The 12,998-nt window shown below is 44.3% G+C and overlaps 1 protein-coding gene across 3 annotated transcripts in view; it reads left to right on the forward strand.

The window, feature by feature from the left end:
- Window positions 1-12,998, forward strand: part of mTor (serine/threonine-protein kinase Tor) — a 504,957-nt gene that overhangs the window by 436,125 nt on the left and 55,834 nt on the right. For all 3 annotated transcript variants that reach the window (XM_065435416.1, XM_065435418.1, XM_065435417.2), the window contains one exon: window positions 7,381-7,512. In XM_065435416.1, the coding sequence (XP_065291488.1) occupies window positions 7,381-7,512 (132 nt within the window). The remainder of the gene's footprint in view (window positions 1-7,380; window positions 7,513-12,998) is intronic.

Here is a 12,998-nt window from a genome sequence, read left to right on the forward strand (position 1 = left end):
AAAGTGAGAATCGCGGACAGCCGATCTTCTACATGAACACTCCCCGGCACGCTCTGGTCTGGCAGCCTCAATCCACAGACCGCAACTGACATTCTGCACCTTCCACTTTATTATAATCTCAGGTCCTAAGGCCTCCATTGCAGATATTATTTTTATCTTTTCATGCTCAGTGACTTCACAACAATACATATCTGTATTGCAGTGAAGCTTAGATCGGTCATTGTGAAACGCATTCAATCATAGAAAAAAGATTTTGCACTTATCACAGCATTGTCCTTCATAAACTTTTGCAGGAAGAGTTGATTTTATAGCCTGGATTATTCGTTGTAACACATGACGTTGTTACCTGCCTAGCTTGTTCAGAAAAATCTGCAAATTTGTCTTCATCTGCACCTCTCAGATACACCCTCGAGCAGCTATCGGAATTGAATCTCGAAGCCATGCTCTCCTTTATTGCAGAGCACAGACATTACATAGCCGACGTGTTTTAGACATTATTTAGTAAATAAAACTTTCTGCAACTACTTGCCAAATTTGTCAAGATAAAAGCTGTGACTTTCTCTTCATCTCTTTTTTTTCTTTTTTTATCGTGCCAGTTGTTGCCATGCGCTTATTGCCTGCCCATTGAACAGGCTGTCTCCACGCCTCGTGTATCTTACATTCTTGCATTATTGCGCCTTTGCAAACAATAACCTTTTGTTAACTATTGTGTACTTGTGTCATGTTAACCTTTTTTTATTTATTTGTACTATGTAACCACACTCTATTCTTTAATACTGCGTTGCTTCTGTTAAACATGTGTTAGATTCAATCGCCCCCCTTACTCAATGATTCTCACAGAACCTGTAAGGAAACCTGAATAAATAAATAAATAAATAAATCTTTGCACTACTCACAGTACGTAATGTCTGAAATATGCCTGTAATGTCACTTTCGTCTGATGCAATGTTCAGAGCAGAGCCTTCGAGATTCACTTCCAATAACTGTTCTGGGGTGCATCTTAGAGATGAAGACAAATACAAATTCCCAGTTCTTTCTTGACCAACTAGGCACTTAACAACACAAAGTGTTACTTTGAATAATCTGGGTGAAAAAATGTGATCCTTCTACTAAAGCTGAGAAAGAACGAAGCTGCATTAAGCACAAAATGTTTTTTTTTTCTAGAATTTTAATAGAAAGAAGCACGGGAGTGTATAAGACCCTTGTCGACAGTGCTCCCAGTAATAAACAACATTTAAAAAAGGCTGACTGCGTGATTTTTTAAGCTTTAAAGTGTGATCTATGGATACAGTCGATTTCCATTAATTCACATGCGGATAATCTGATTTTTCAGTTAATTTGATCTCGACTAAAGGTCCCAGCTGATGCCCATGCATTTCCACTGGCCCAAACTTTCACTAGTTTGGATAAACAAAACTTTACTAATTGGCATGCACGTGCCTGACCCCTATTGTGATCCCAATAGCGACCTCCTTATCGATGTCAGTCTCAACAGAGCTTAGAAAACAATAATTGCATTGAAAACACATCCTCTCCTGTCGAACATGCATTTTTGGCCTACCTTGGAATGAGTTCCAAGAATTCATTGTAGATCACAATATCTAATTACAGTATTTACCTGATTCTAATGCACACTTTCTTTTTCCATGAAGATTAGACCAATAAGCATGTTTGAAGTGTTTGTATGTTTTGCCGCATGATAATGCTGCACTGCGGCAAAACTCACTTTATGAAACAGGCTGTCACTGTGCAACACATATTATTAACACATATATTGGACCCTTGCCCATTTTCCTTGCTAAAAAATTGGGTGCGCATTAGATTTGTCATTTTTTTAGGAGCTTTAATGTTATCCCTACGTTGGTATTCTGCTTTGGATACATAGAAAGCGATTGTGTGTTTGATTCAACAGTGTATTAGAATTGAGAAAGTACTGCCAAATCAATCTGCAGTATGCTTTCATGTTTAATCTGCATCTTGTTTAATGCAACCCCGCTGGATAATGCGATCAATTTCGTCGATCCCATCAGAGTCAAATTAGCAGAAGTCGACTGTATTTGTACATATGCGAAAAATTCAGGAAGCTTGCACAGCACTTGCTCACCTAAAAAAGCAAGAAAATGCTTGATTTTGGTTGCACCTGTTACAACGTCCATGCAAACACACAGTGGCAATAAACAATAGTGGAGCCAGTGCGCATTCCTTCGGGTTGCTGTTGCTAGGGGCGCACAGGACTTTCTGAAGAAGTCGATTATCATTTGGCAGAAACAATACAAGTGCATACTGAATAGAAAGGGAAGGGGGGTTGCAAAATGCGATAACACAAAGATGAGAGCAAACAACACAAACGCTGCACTTGCAACAAACTTTTATTGTGATACAAAGTAATCTTAAGTAGGCATACCAGTGCACCACCATGTGACAGAAAGGCACTTTATATTATTACAATATTATTGGGAGATACTCAAGAGACAAGCCGCCACGAGAACGACGAAGTTGGTGTGGGTGAGTGTCGGCCTGGCTGTCTGGCTCCAGTGTAAATAGCCTCTTTCATCTGTGTCTTTCTACACGTAACATTCTGGTGGAGGTGCGGATTATCGATCCCCGTGCCTTCTACATGTAGTAATATCATAGAAAAAACTAATAGAATAAAAAAATTAGAATGGCGGAAATTTATGAAACTGGTGTCGGCGACAAAGAAAAAATTAATGACACCAGATTGAATTTAAGAGCACTTTAATAAATCTTATCTTTAGAGATCAACATTAGTTGATTGAGCTGAGGAACGGTGCTGACTGAAAATTCTTTTCATTTTGTTTTGCTTACTGATTTGGCTTTGCTTGCTGTCGATGTCTAGATGTCATTTTGTTACCATTATCGAAAAGTGGTGTAGTATAGCTATTTTTGTTGCCCTATGTGAAGTTAGAATAAGCAGACTACCATTGCTGTTATGAGGTCCAGGTTTTGAAGCGGAAGGCCTATTGGTAGTTTCACAGCTGGTATGATTGTAGAGCTCAGATTAATAGAGCACTGGTCATTAAAAATGCACTGAACTATGATGAGGCGCTGATGCTATTGTCATTAGCATTTTTTAGCTGTTCCTCCATGGCGACTTCATGGTTCATGGTTGCTTGTCAAACCACATCATTACGCTTTGCAAGTGAAAGCTCAAAATGTGCACAGAAACCTAACCAAATATACACAAGCCTGCTCCTTTTTTAAGCAGGTGCAGTAACTAAATGACTGCATCATCTACCTTTAAGATGTAGCATCTTTGTGGATGCTTTATGTTGTTTCCTTTCAGCTTCTTGCAGTCAACTTCCAGCAAACGTTGCCATTAATGCACAAACCAGTGTGCACCTGTTCAGTGTGTCAAGGTGTCAAGTGCAAACTCTCATCACAGCAGCAATCCACTTTGCAATGCACATGAATTTGGCAATTGAGAAAGCGTTCTATAGCCAATAACAAAAGTCTAAGCAAGGTCCCTTGTTTGTTCTGTAATGTGCTATTGTGTTGGTCAGCATGTGAGATAATTAATGTCTTCATTTGGAACCGGTGAGTGCACTAGGCACCATCATAGCAGAAGCCACACATTTCTTTCCCAGTGTGGCATCCACTGCACATCCTCCAGGATTGTCCAGGTCAGCCCAGTTTCTCGCTGGAGGCACAACAGCACATGTCACATAGTGCTCATGTTTCCTTCATTGTATGAAGTGCTCCAGACAGTACGGTTTTACAGTTTCCACTTACTTTCTGATTCTGATTTAACAAGTGCAACTTTAGAAGAACTTGACTGAAGTGCAACTGGGAGAAAAAATTTGTTCATTGTTGCAGAAAATTGTTTGCATTAGCTCCCATGGAACATTATTCACTGAGGGGTCATCACCTGTGCTCTTAGGACTAAGGAACGACAACACAGTAGTGCAAATAATCACAAGGGCATTTATTGCACCTTTCATAGACTAATGCCTGGTAGCAGAGTTGCTATCCACAAAACATGCCGATGGGCGCCCGACAAATTGCAGAAGTCCGACTCACCGTGACCGGATAATGAGCAAATATGTTTGCCCCATGCTGGACACCAACACCTGGTCATTTGTGCGTACGGTCACGCGAATGGTAGCACGTCCGAACGATCGTGTTCATCCATTGTGGGGTAGGCCTCGCGAGATGGTCTCGCAGAAGCATAGATTGGTGCACATGCAGAACGTCCGCGCCGCTTACCAAACCCGAGCCAAAGAGGAAGAGCCTTCTCTTTTCCACGCCCAAGTAACCCCACTGTTAGGTGGCATTAGCAGAGCCACACTCACGCCATCTCTCGCAATGCGCTTCAATCAGACCGACTGTCGTGGGCACCAGGCCACGCAGTGAAGCCGGATTACAGGAAAAGGAAAGGGATTACAGGTGCAGGAAAATGACATATCAGGGGATGCGTGAGAGTTGCGTATCCCCAAATCACATAACAAAAACCCTTGATTGTAGTATACAGCGGAGCACCATTGATACTGTCACATAGTAGTGACATTGAAGAACACAGTAGCAAAACTGTGAATGACGAAACTAAGCTTTTATTGGGTGAACCTGTGCCCACAAAAACAAGTTACACTCAAAACACAACAATAGCGGTGAACACAGTCGGCAATCAGCGAAATCTGATCTGTGGGTCAGGTGCGTCGGCTTTTATACATGAGTCATCAAAGGTTCTAGAGTAATCGCTGGTGTCCACAGCTCTTTCAGAAAGTACTAAAGAATTCGCGTTGCACTTACAATCAGATTATAGAAGGTGCAGCAACAACAGACAACAGATAGAATCATTGGTAACATTCGAGAAACTTCTGATACATGCAGTGCATCCTACGCTGAGTAACGTTAAACATTTGTTAGCCGGTGAACAGTGGTCACCGAAGAAAGATAAAGAAGCACACATGTTGATACGTTCCTCACTGTTGTGTTTTCCCAACTGCTGCAACGCATTTTCCTGGTCCCAACTTAAATCCCATTGACTCCTAAGTATAATGTTCCCATTTGTTAAGTCGTGATTCTGTAATGTTCCTGTATTCTATGTGGCATTTGAATACCGCAGTCCATAAATTTAGTGGTGCAGAGGCAAATTCACTCTCCCCGGTTGCCGCAATGATGGTAAATGCATACTCGTGGTTAAGTCTGTCAAGCCCCATCGGTGGCATCACCTCAAAAATGCTGGAAGTATGCAATAGTCAGTCCCGATAAACGTTTATTGCAATTGTTGCCAGTTCTTTAAAGCCAGCCTTAAAGTCAGCACTACAGCCTTGCTATGCGGTGAAGCATATGTAAAATATTGCAGTGAAGCGCATTTTAGAATGAAAAGGGGCCACTGTCACAAAGCACAGTATGTGTCCTTTAGTACGTATCCCATAGTACGGGATGTTACTCACAGCAAGGTGCTCGTGAAATATGTGAAGCTTTCCTAATACACAAACATGGTGATTTATGTGTAAGCAAGCCTTCTGTATCCTTACATTGCAGGGAAATGTGCTCCTTATGCAATGTATGACAAGCTGCAGACAACTATGGCGTGTCAAATACAGTCGAACCCACTTATAACGATACCGGTTTTAACAATATATCGGTTATAACAATGAGAAGCTGCTGCACCGTCAACTTTTGTATGTTTTCTATGGTGAAATAACCCGCTTACTACAATGCCCCGATGCTGCATTATTGGTTATAACGATGAAGTCTGGCTACTGGGTGTCCAATCCGAAAGGTAGTGAAATGCGAAATCCTTGAACATAAAAAATAAAAACGAGAAATTCAAGTCGCTGCACTATGGGCCGCTGCTCCGATAGCCGCCATACACTCATTTTCCAGCCATCTCCGCGTGCCTCTATCTCGTCCCCCTTCCACCCCTCCGAACACAAATAAGTTGCGCCCATAGCTAGCTCTATGCCGCCCCACCCTCCAAAACATGATTGGACCGCGCCTACTGCACTGTTCACAGATTGCTCGCATGTAGCTCGCTGGCCTCTTAATCAGTGCAGTTCTGCAAAGAGCTCAATCGCTTGTGTTTGTCTTTGTTGGTTGCGTCAAATTCGTTCCTGGCCACGTGGTTTCTCAGCCTCGTTTGATCAGCAGGTTTGGCTCGCTGCCAAAAGGGAAGATGGCTGATTCGTCTGCTGGCCATCGACAATGCACGACATTGCTAGTGAAAAGAAAGTGCACTGCTATAGATTTGGAAACTAAGTGCTTGATAGTGACGACGGCGATAGCAGCGATGACGCGATACGGCAGGCTGCCTCAATGTTGTACTCACAGGAGGCCTAACAGGTGATTCAGCCCCTCTAGGGCTTCGTTTTCACAAGGAACTGGAGGGACTGAACCAGAGGGACCTCTGCTGCACTACTTGGAGCACCTGGATGCCTTGGAGAAGGCTGATACACATAGGGTTTCCTCGTGCAAGCTAGTGAAAAGTATGTGGCGAGATGCTTGTGGCGATCTCACCTGAGCATTTCTTCTGGATTTCTCAAGCTGGCAGGCTGCCACGGCAACCTTTTTGCAATTTTTAAAAGACCCCTTTTGGAGCCATCAAAGTGATGCCTCTGCAGAGCTCGCATATCCCTTGCCACCCGTGACCCTTCTATGCAGTTGTTATAGCAGTGCCATTCTTTAACGCTGACAGCCGCGGCTTGTTACACACGATCGGAGCGCTCAGGAATCGGTTAAACGAAGGAACACAATCAGCACCCAGATGGAGCAAGGTGGTGCAGAGGGACACTAGCCTTCCCACCATAGTTTTCTCACATCAGCTCTGCCATCCCTGTATTTCAATTTTTTCATGCAACCCAGTTATAACAATTATCAATTATAACAATGGAATTTTTGTGGCACTTGAATATTGTTATGAGTGGGTTCGACTGTACATATTTTTTTAGCTTTCTGCACGTAGGGATTTCTATTTATTGCAACTGAAAATGCTGTAAAGAGTGGTTGTTAGTCAATGCTGTGCAGGTCCTTTCTGCTTTCGTCCTGTCTTTCATGCTGTTTTTACCCCCTTTGTGTCCCTTAATTATACATACATGCACGCACCATCTCCGGTCACAGTACGAGCATTGTGATGTCAAATAACTGTATTGGCAGCCAATAAGAGCCGCTTCCGATGTTGCTGTGGCAATTTGGGGCCCTTCTTACTGTTGAGTTTGCCTGGCTGTTCGGTCTTTTTTCACAGCCTCGTGAAAAATGTATCAACATATACTGTAATAGAATCTTGCTTTGAGACTCAACTGTAGTAGCATATGCATTGGTGCTGATGAAGAGAGATCAGCCCTAATCAATTATATTCTGGCACTTTTGGATTGAGTGAGTGAACATTAAAAATTTCTTTCTCTGCTCAATTACAGGGAGCAATGGCAAAGACTACATGTTCTTGTTGAAAGGACATGAAGACCTGAGGCAAGATGAGAGAGTTATGCAGCTATTTGGCCTCGTCAATACGCTGCTTGTCAATGACCCTGAAACATCAAGAAGGAATTTGACGTAAGTTTATATGCTATCTCTTTCTGGCGATCCTTGATGTCATCATATGTCATCATGTCGGGAAATGTGATGCTCTTTGTGGACATCATGGACAGAGTACCTTTAAAGACCGGGACAGGATGAAGCTCATTTCGTTCAGCCTTGCTTTTTCTGTGTGTGTGTGTGTGTGTGTGTGTGTGCGTGCGTGCGTGCGCGTGCGTTCGTGTGTGTGTGTGCTTTCTGTTTATTTGTGTAATCCGTTGTCACCTGGATTTATACATCAAGCTTAGCAGCATGTTAAGCCTGTCTCAAGGCTTAGCCTAGAGACAGGCTAATTTGTTTGGTTAACGCTAAACTTTTTCACTCCCATGTGTGTATGTTTTTGTGGTATACTGGTTGATGTGTACAGTTTTCTTGTTGGAATAAAACTTTGAATATGCAAGTTTTGCAGACAGTAGGACAGGCTGTGGGGTGCAAATTACGCGATGGAAAGTGTTCAGAAGGCTCTTGCCCAAAGTTAGCAATCTGGGTATACTGGTTGATGTGTACAGTTTTCTTGTGATTCAGTTTGAATATGCAAGTTTTGCAGACAGTGGGAGAGGCTGTGGGGTGCAAATTACGCTATGGAAGGTGTTCAGAGGGCTCTTGCCCAAAGTTAGCAATCTGGAGTCTCGCATTATCAGCTTTCTGGTTGGTTTGTTTCAGGAAGAAAAATAAGATATATGGTACTTTTTTTCTCCAGTACTGTTTTGTAGGAGGGCATTTTGTGCTGTGGTGGAATCACAGTACTCACAGGAGTGCCGACTACCGCACAACTGCATGTCTGGGCTGCCAGTATGTGTCAACAACCACGCCGGTATCTGTACATGCTCTTCCTCTTAAAAGCACTGAGCATTGTGCCCCACAAGAAGCACAGTAGTGCCCAAGTTAACGAAGGAGAGGTTTATTTGCACCTAGCTTCTGGCAACACCAACGCTGTGTAACAAACAACAGGTTCTTGCTGGCACGGGGTGACGCTGCTTGGTGTTCACATGGAGTGGACGCGACTCTCTCGAGCTATGCAAAAGTTTAGTCTTATCCTGGTTGATATGGTGTTGGACCTTCCATTTTTGGCAAGGACATTCCAAACGTTGATCGACACCCAAGCAAGACATCCGACCATTCACAAGTATCAAAATTGAAACTTTTTGTGCGCAAACAAACAGGGACGAAGAAAAGGGGCAACACAAGGACGAGCGCTTTCTTAGAACTGCTTCGTCCCTGTTTGTTTGCGCACAAAAAGTTTTAAGATGAATCTGTTCCAACCAGGCCGACTCGCAGTTATCAAAATTGTTTTATTAACCACTTTCGGCGTCGCCAAGCTTAAGCCTCGTCGGCAACTCCGCCACGTCAGCGGCAGTGCGCGACGCTATAGCGGCGATGCCAGCAGGGATTGAAGTTGAAGGAGAAGAGCTGATGGCAGAGTCAATGGCCTGCTGGCTCAAACAACACATATTCCACACCGACAAACCCTCCTCTGCAATTGCACTATCGTCGCAGCCGAGATGACCTGGGGAGATGGCGTGGCCCAGGCAGCCACTGCCGCCGGATTATTCCTACACTGCCATCGTACAGATGCACAGGGACGTAGACTGCTCAAAATACTACCAGATCTACCTCAAGAGTTTGATGAAAAAGGCTGCCCGACTTGCAGAAGACGTCCACAGCACCCGGGTAAATACCCTAAATAACACTTTATTGATCACCAGCACAATTACGGACCGCATTGATACCTACCTTCACATCAAAAGGCTCACCATCGCTGGCAAGACCCATGAAGTGGTGATGCACTCTACCTCTGTGCAAGACTCCTATAAAGGCATTTTTGCCTTACCCGTCGACGTTAAGGAAGCCGAAACCATGCCCCATCTTCAGCAAGCTAACCTGGAACTACCGGTGCTCCACGCCCGCCGAATGGGACAGACCAAAACAATATTGGTGACTTTCCGCGGCGAGAAGGTGCCGTTCCACATCAACTACGCCCATTGCTGGCTCCGCTGCAGCCCTTTTCGGCAGAAGGTGGAAGCCTGTGTCAAGTGCAAGCAAATTAGACACCGGCCAGATGTGTGCCCGGTTGTGTGCGTTCCAACTTGTGAGAAGTGCAAGGAGGTTAGCCCCGACACGAACCATATCTGCAACCCTAAACGTGTGGTATGTGCAGGGGAGCACGTCACGGGCTCGGTGCAGTGTCCACAGCGCTACAAGCCCAAGACAACCCTTCCTCCTCGAAAGAAGAAGGCGTATGAAAACAAGGCATCGAGCAAGAAGCCGCCGCAGCTCCTGAAAGGGAAAGAACACTGGCCATTACTACTAACAGCGTCGACCTCATCGATCTTCATGTGAAGCATTCATTGCAATAGCAAATTATTAGACAGCTATACAAAGTAAGGTTAGTAGTTTTATCATCCGTATCATCAGCCTCCCTTTATGTCCACTTTAAGACGAAGGCCTATCCCAGTGATCTCTAATTACACCTGTCTTGCGCTAACCTATTCAAAGTTGCCTCCTGCAAATTTCCTCATTTCATCCCCCCACGTAATTTTCTGCCATCCTCAACATTGCTTTCCTTCCTTTCGCACCCATTCTGTAAATTTAATGGACCACCAGTCATCTGCTCCATGCATTACATGCCCTGCCCAGGTCGAATAAAATTTGATTCTTCGGTTCCGCACACACCCTATCTTGGAAGTAATCTTCGGTGGGCACAAGCGCTAGGCAACCTGAGAAGCCTGATGGCTTCATCTGCGCTGTGTTGTTTCTTGTGTGCCTAGTTAGCTTTGAAGAGAGAAGCAGCACAAAGAGGAATGCGTTTGCCACTGCTGCCGCTCTTCACCACACCAGAATTCCAGTAGTGAGTGTCCACGGTCATAGAGTTAAATGTGTTCATGTTTGCCTGTGCGTGCGTGACAATGCTTGTTAATTTAGTTAGTAAGCAAATGTTTAGGGAAGTTTATACAGCCAATTGAAAAGGGTCAGGCATGGAAAGACAATCTCTTCAATGCTATTCACTGCATGCTTAGACAAAGTATTGAAGCTATTAGATTGGGAAGGACAACCTTCAGTTTGCAGATGACATTGTCCTGTTCAGTAACAATGGGGATGAATTGCAACAAATTATTGAGGACCTTAACCAAGCAAGTGTAAGTGTAGAGTTGAAAATTAGGATGCAGAAGACAAAGCTTGGCAAGAGACTTAAGAATAAGCCTCTAGAATCAGTGCAGGAGTACATTTTTTCTAGGTCAATTACTCACAGGGGACACTGATCATGAGAAGGAAATTTACAGAAGAATGAAAATGGGTAGAGTGCATATGGGCTGCACTACCAAATTGTAACCGGGAGCTTACCAGTTTCATTGAAGAGAAAAGTGACCAATCATTGCCTTCTACCAGTGCTGACATACAGGGCAGAAACTTCTATGTTAACAAAGAAACTTGAAAACAAATTGAGAACAAGCAATGGAACGAAATAATGTAACAGTTTCGCCTGAAAGGTGAAACATCGATTGTGGTAGCAAATTATTAGACAGCTATACGAAGCAAGGATAGTAGTATTATCGGCTGTATGAACTTCTGAACATTCGCTTTATGACTCAATTACCGAGCATGTTGTCGCGCGCACAGGCAAACATGAACACATCTCACTCAATCACTTCGCGCACTCGCTGTCAGGACACTGGTGTGAGGAAGAGTGGCAGCAGCAGAATTGAATTGCCCTTCGTGTTGCCTCTCACTTCAACTTGAAACTAGGCAACGAGAGCACAATGCGCATAATGCCATGCTTCCTCCCTTGCACGTGCGAGATGAAGTCTTGGCTCACCCTTGGACACTTTCACTCACACCTACACCATACGGTGTGCAGCACGTTCTTATCACACTTGGACTTACTTTGGAACATCATGGTGATGCCAGGTCAAAATTTGTCTGAAGTGCCCGTATATTTGCTATCACAAATAAAGATGTTATGCATAACATTAATAGACAAGAGAGCAGAGTGGATCAGAGAGCAAATAGGGATAGTCAATATTCTAGTTGCTATTAAGAGGAAAAAATGGACCTGAACAGGTCACCCGCCATTGTGGTGGTGTAATGGCGTTGGCATTGCACTACTAAGCTCGAGGGTGTGGGATCAAATTACAACCACGGTGGCTGCATATTGATGGAGTCCAAATGCAAGAACGCCTCTGTACCGTGCATATTAAGGAACCCCAGGTGGTCAAAATTAATCCGGAGTCCCTCACTGGGGCCTGCCTCATAATCATATTGTGGTTTTGGCACGTAAAACCCCAGAATCCAACTTTATTGGATCTGGGTAGGCCATGTAATGCATGGGGCAGATGACCGGTGGTTCATTAGCGTTACAGAATGGGTCAACCATGCCCAGCTGCGCCACGTGTAGCCGCGGCCGGAGTGGAAGGGGAGATGCACCCTAACCTTCCCCTTTCCTCGCCCCCTCCCCCTTAGTGCGCGCACAAGAATATGCCACCACATCAAGCCACCATCCTTGTCGGCTCACCTTCACACACTTTCCCTTGAACCTACAGCTTACAGTTCACAGTCACGATCTCATTGCACTTGGACTCTATAAGGTGCATCATGGCAACGCTGACGACGACAGTGGAAATTCGCCTGGTGTGTCCATATACAATAGAATCTCAACGATACAATTATTCTGATGAGAATTTTGGGATGATCAGAACTTTTCAAAAGTCCTGGCCCAAGTCTATTATTACGTGTGAAATTTCAAATGTTGGGAACCACTTTTTGGGCCACAACAGAGGATACAAACAACTCAGCCTCCGGTAAGGAAGCCCCGACATTCCGGAGTGGAAGCCCAGGTGTACTGGTAGTGCCGAGACACTGGCTGTGGTCAGATTGGCAGAGCGGCCGCACCAATGCACCAGTGACATCACTGTTGCCAGAAGACCTATGTCACTTCCCTTTGACTCCACCATAGCATGTCCCTCACACACCCCCTCCAACCCCATGTTCAAAACAAAAAGAATAATGCATTTGATTTGTGCAGTATTACGCAACTTGTCGCCTGTTTTCAAACACCTTGCAACTTTACAAGGAGCCAGCAATCACATGTGACCCTGTCTTGCCACATCAGCAAGATCAGCAGCGTTCACTGTCACAGGTAGCCTTCTCTGGATTCCAAGCTTTCATTGTCTTTGGTGCCAGATGGCAATTTGAAACTTTTCTTCCTTTGCACCTGTAAGATCACACGATACAAATTAGCTTCACTGCCACAGAGAAAAAGGAATAGATTCCCTTGTCTTGTGCACATCACATCCTTGTCACCATCAGGCAGCAGCTAGGACACAGCAACAAAAGAAACTCAAGATAACCAGGCAGATCCTGAAATGTCATCCTCATAACATGCGAAGTGTGCGGCTTGCTGCTGCCAAAATATGTGCAAAATAAGCACACCATTGATTCAAATTCGCTTCAGCCAATGGAAACGTTTC

This window comes from Dermacentor albipictus, chromosome 2, assembly GCF_038994185.2.
Source record: "Dermacentor albipictus isolate Rhodes 1998 colony chromosome 2, USDA_Dalb.pri_finalv2, whole genome shotgun sequence".
In the NCBI taxonomy this organism is placed as follows: Eukaryota; Metazoa; Arthropoda; class Arachnida; order Ixodida; family Ixodidae; genus Dermacentor; species Dermacentor albipictus.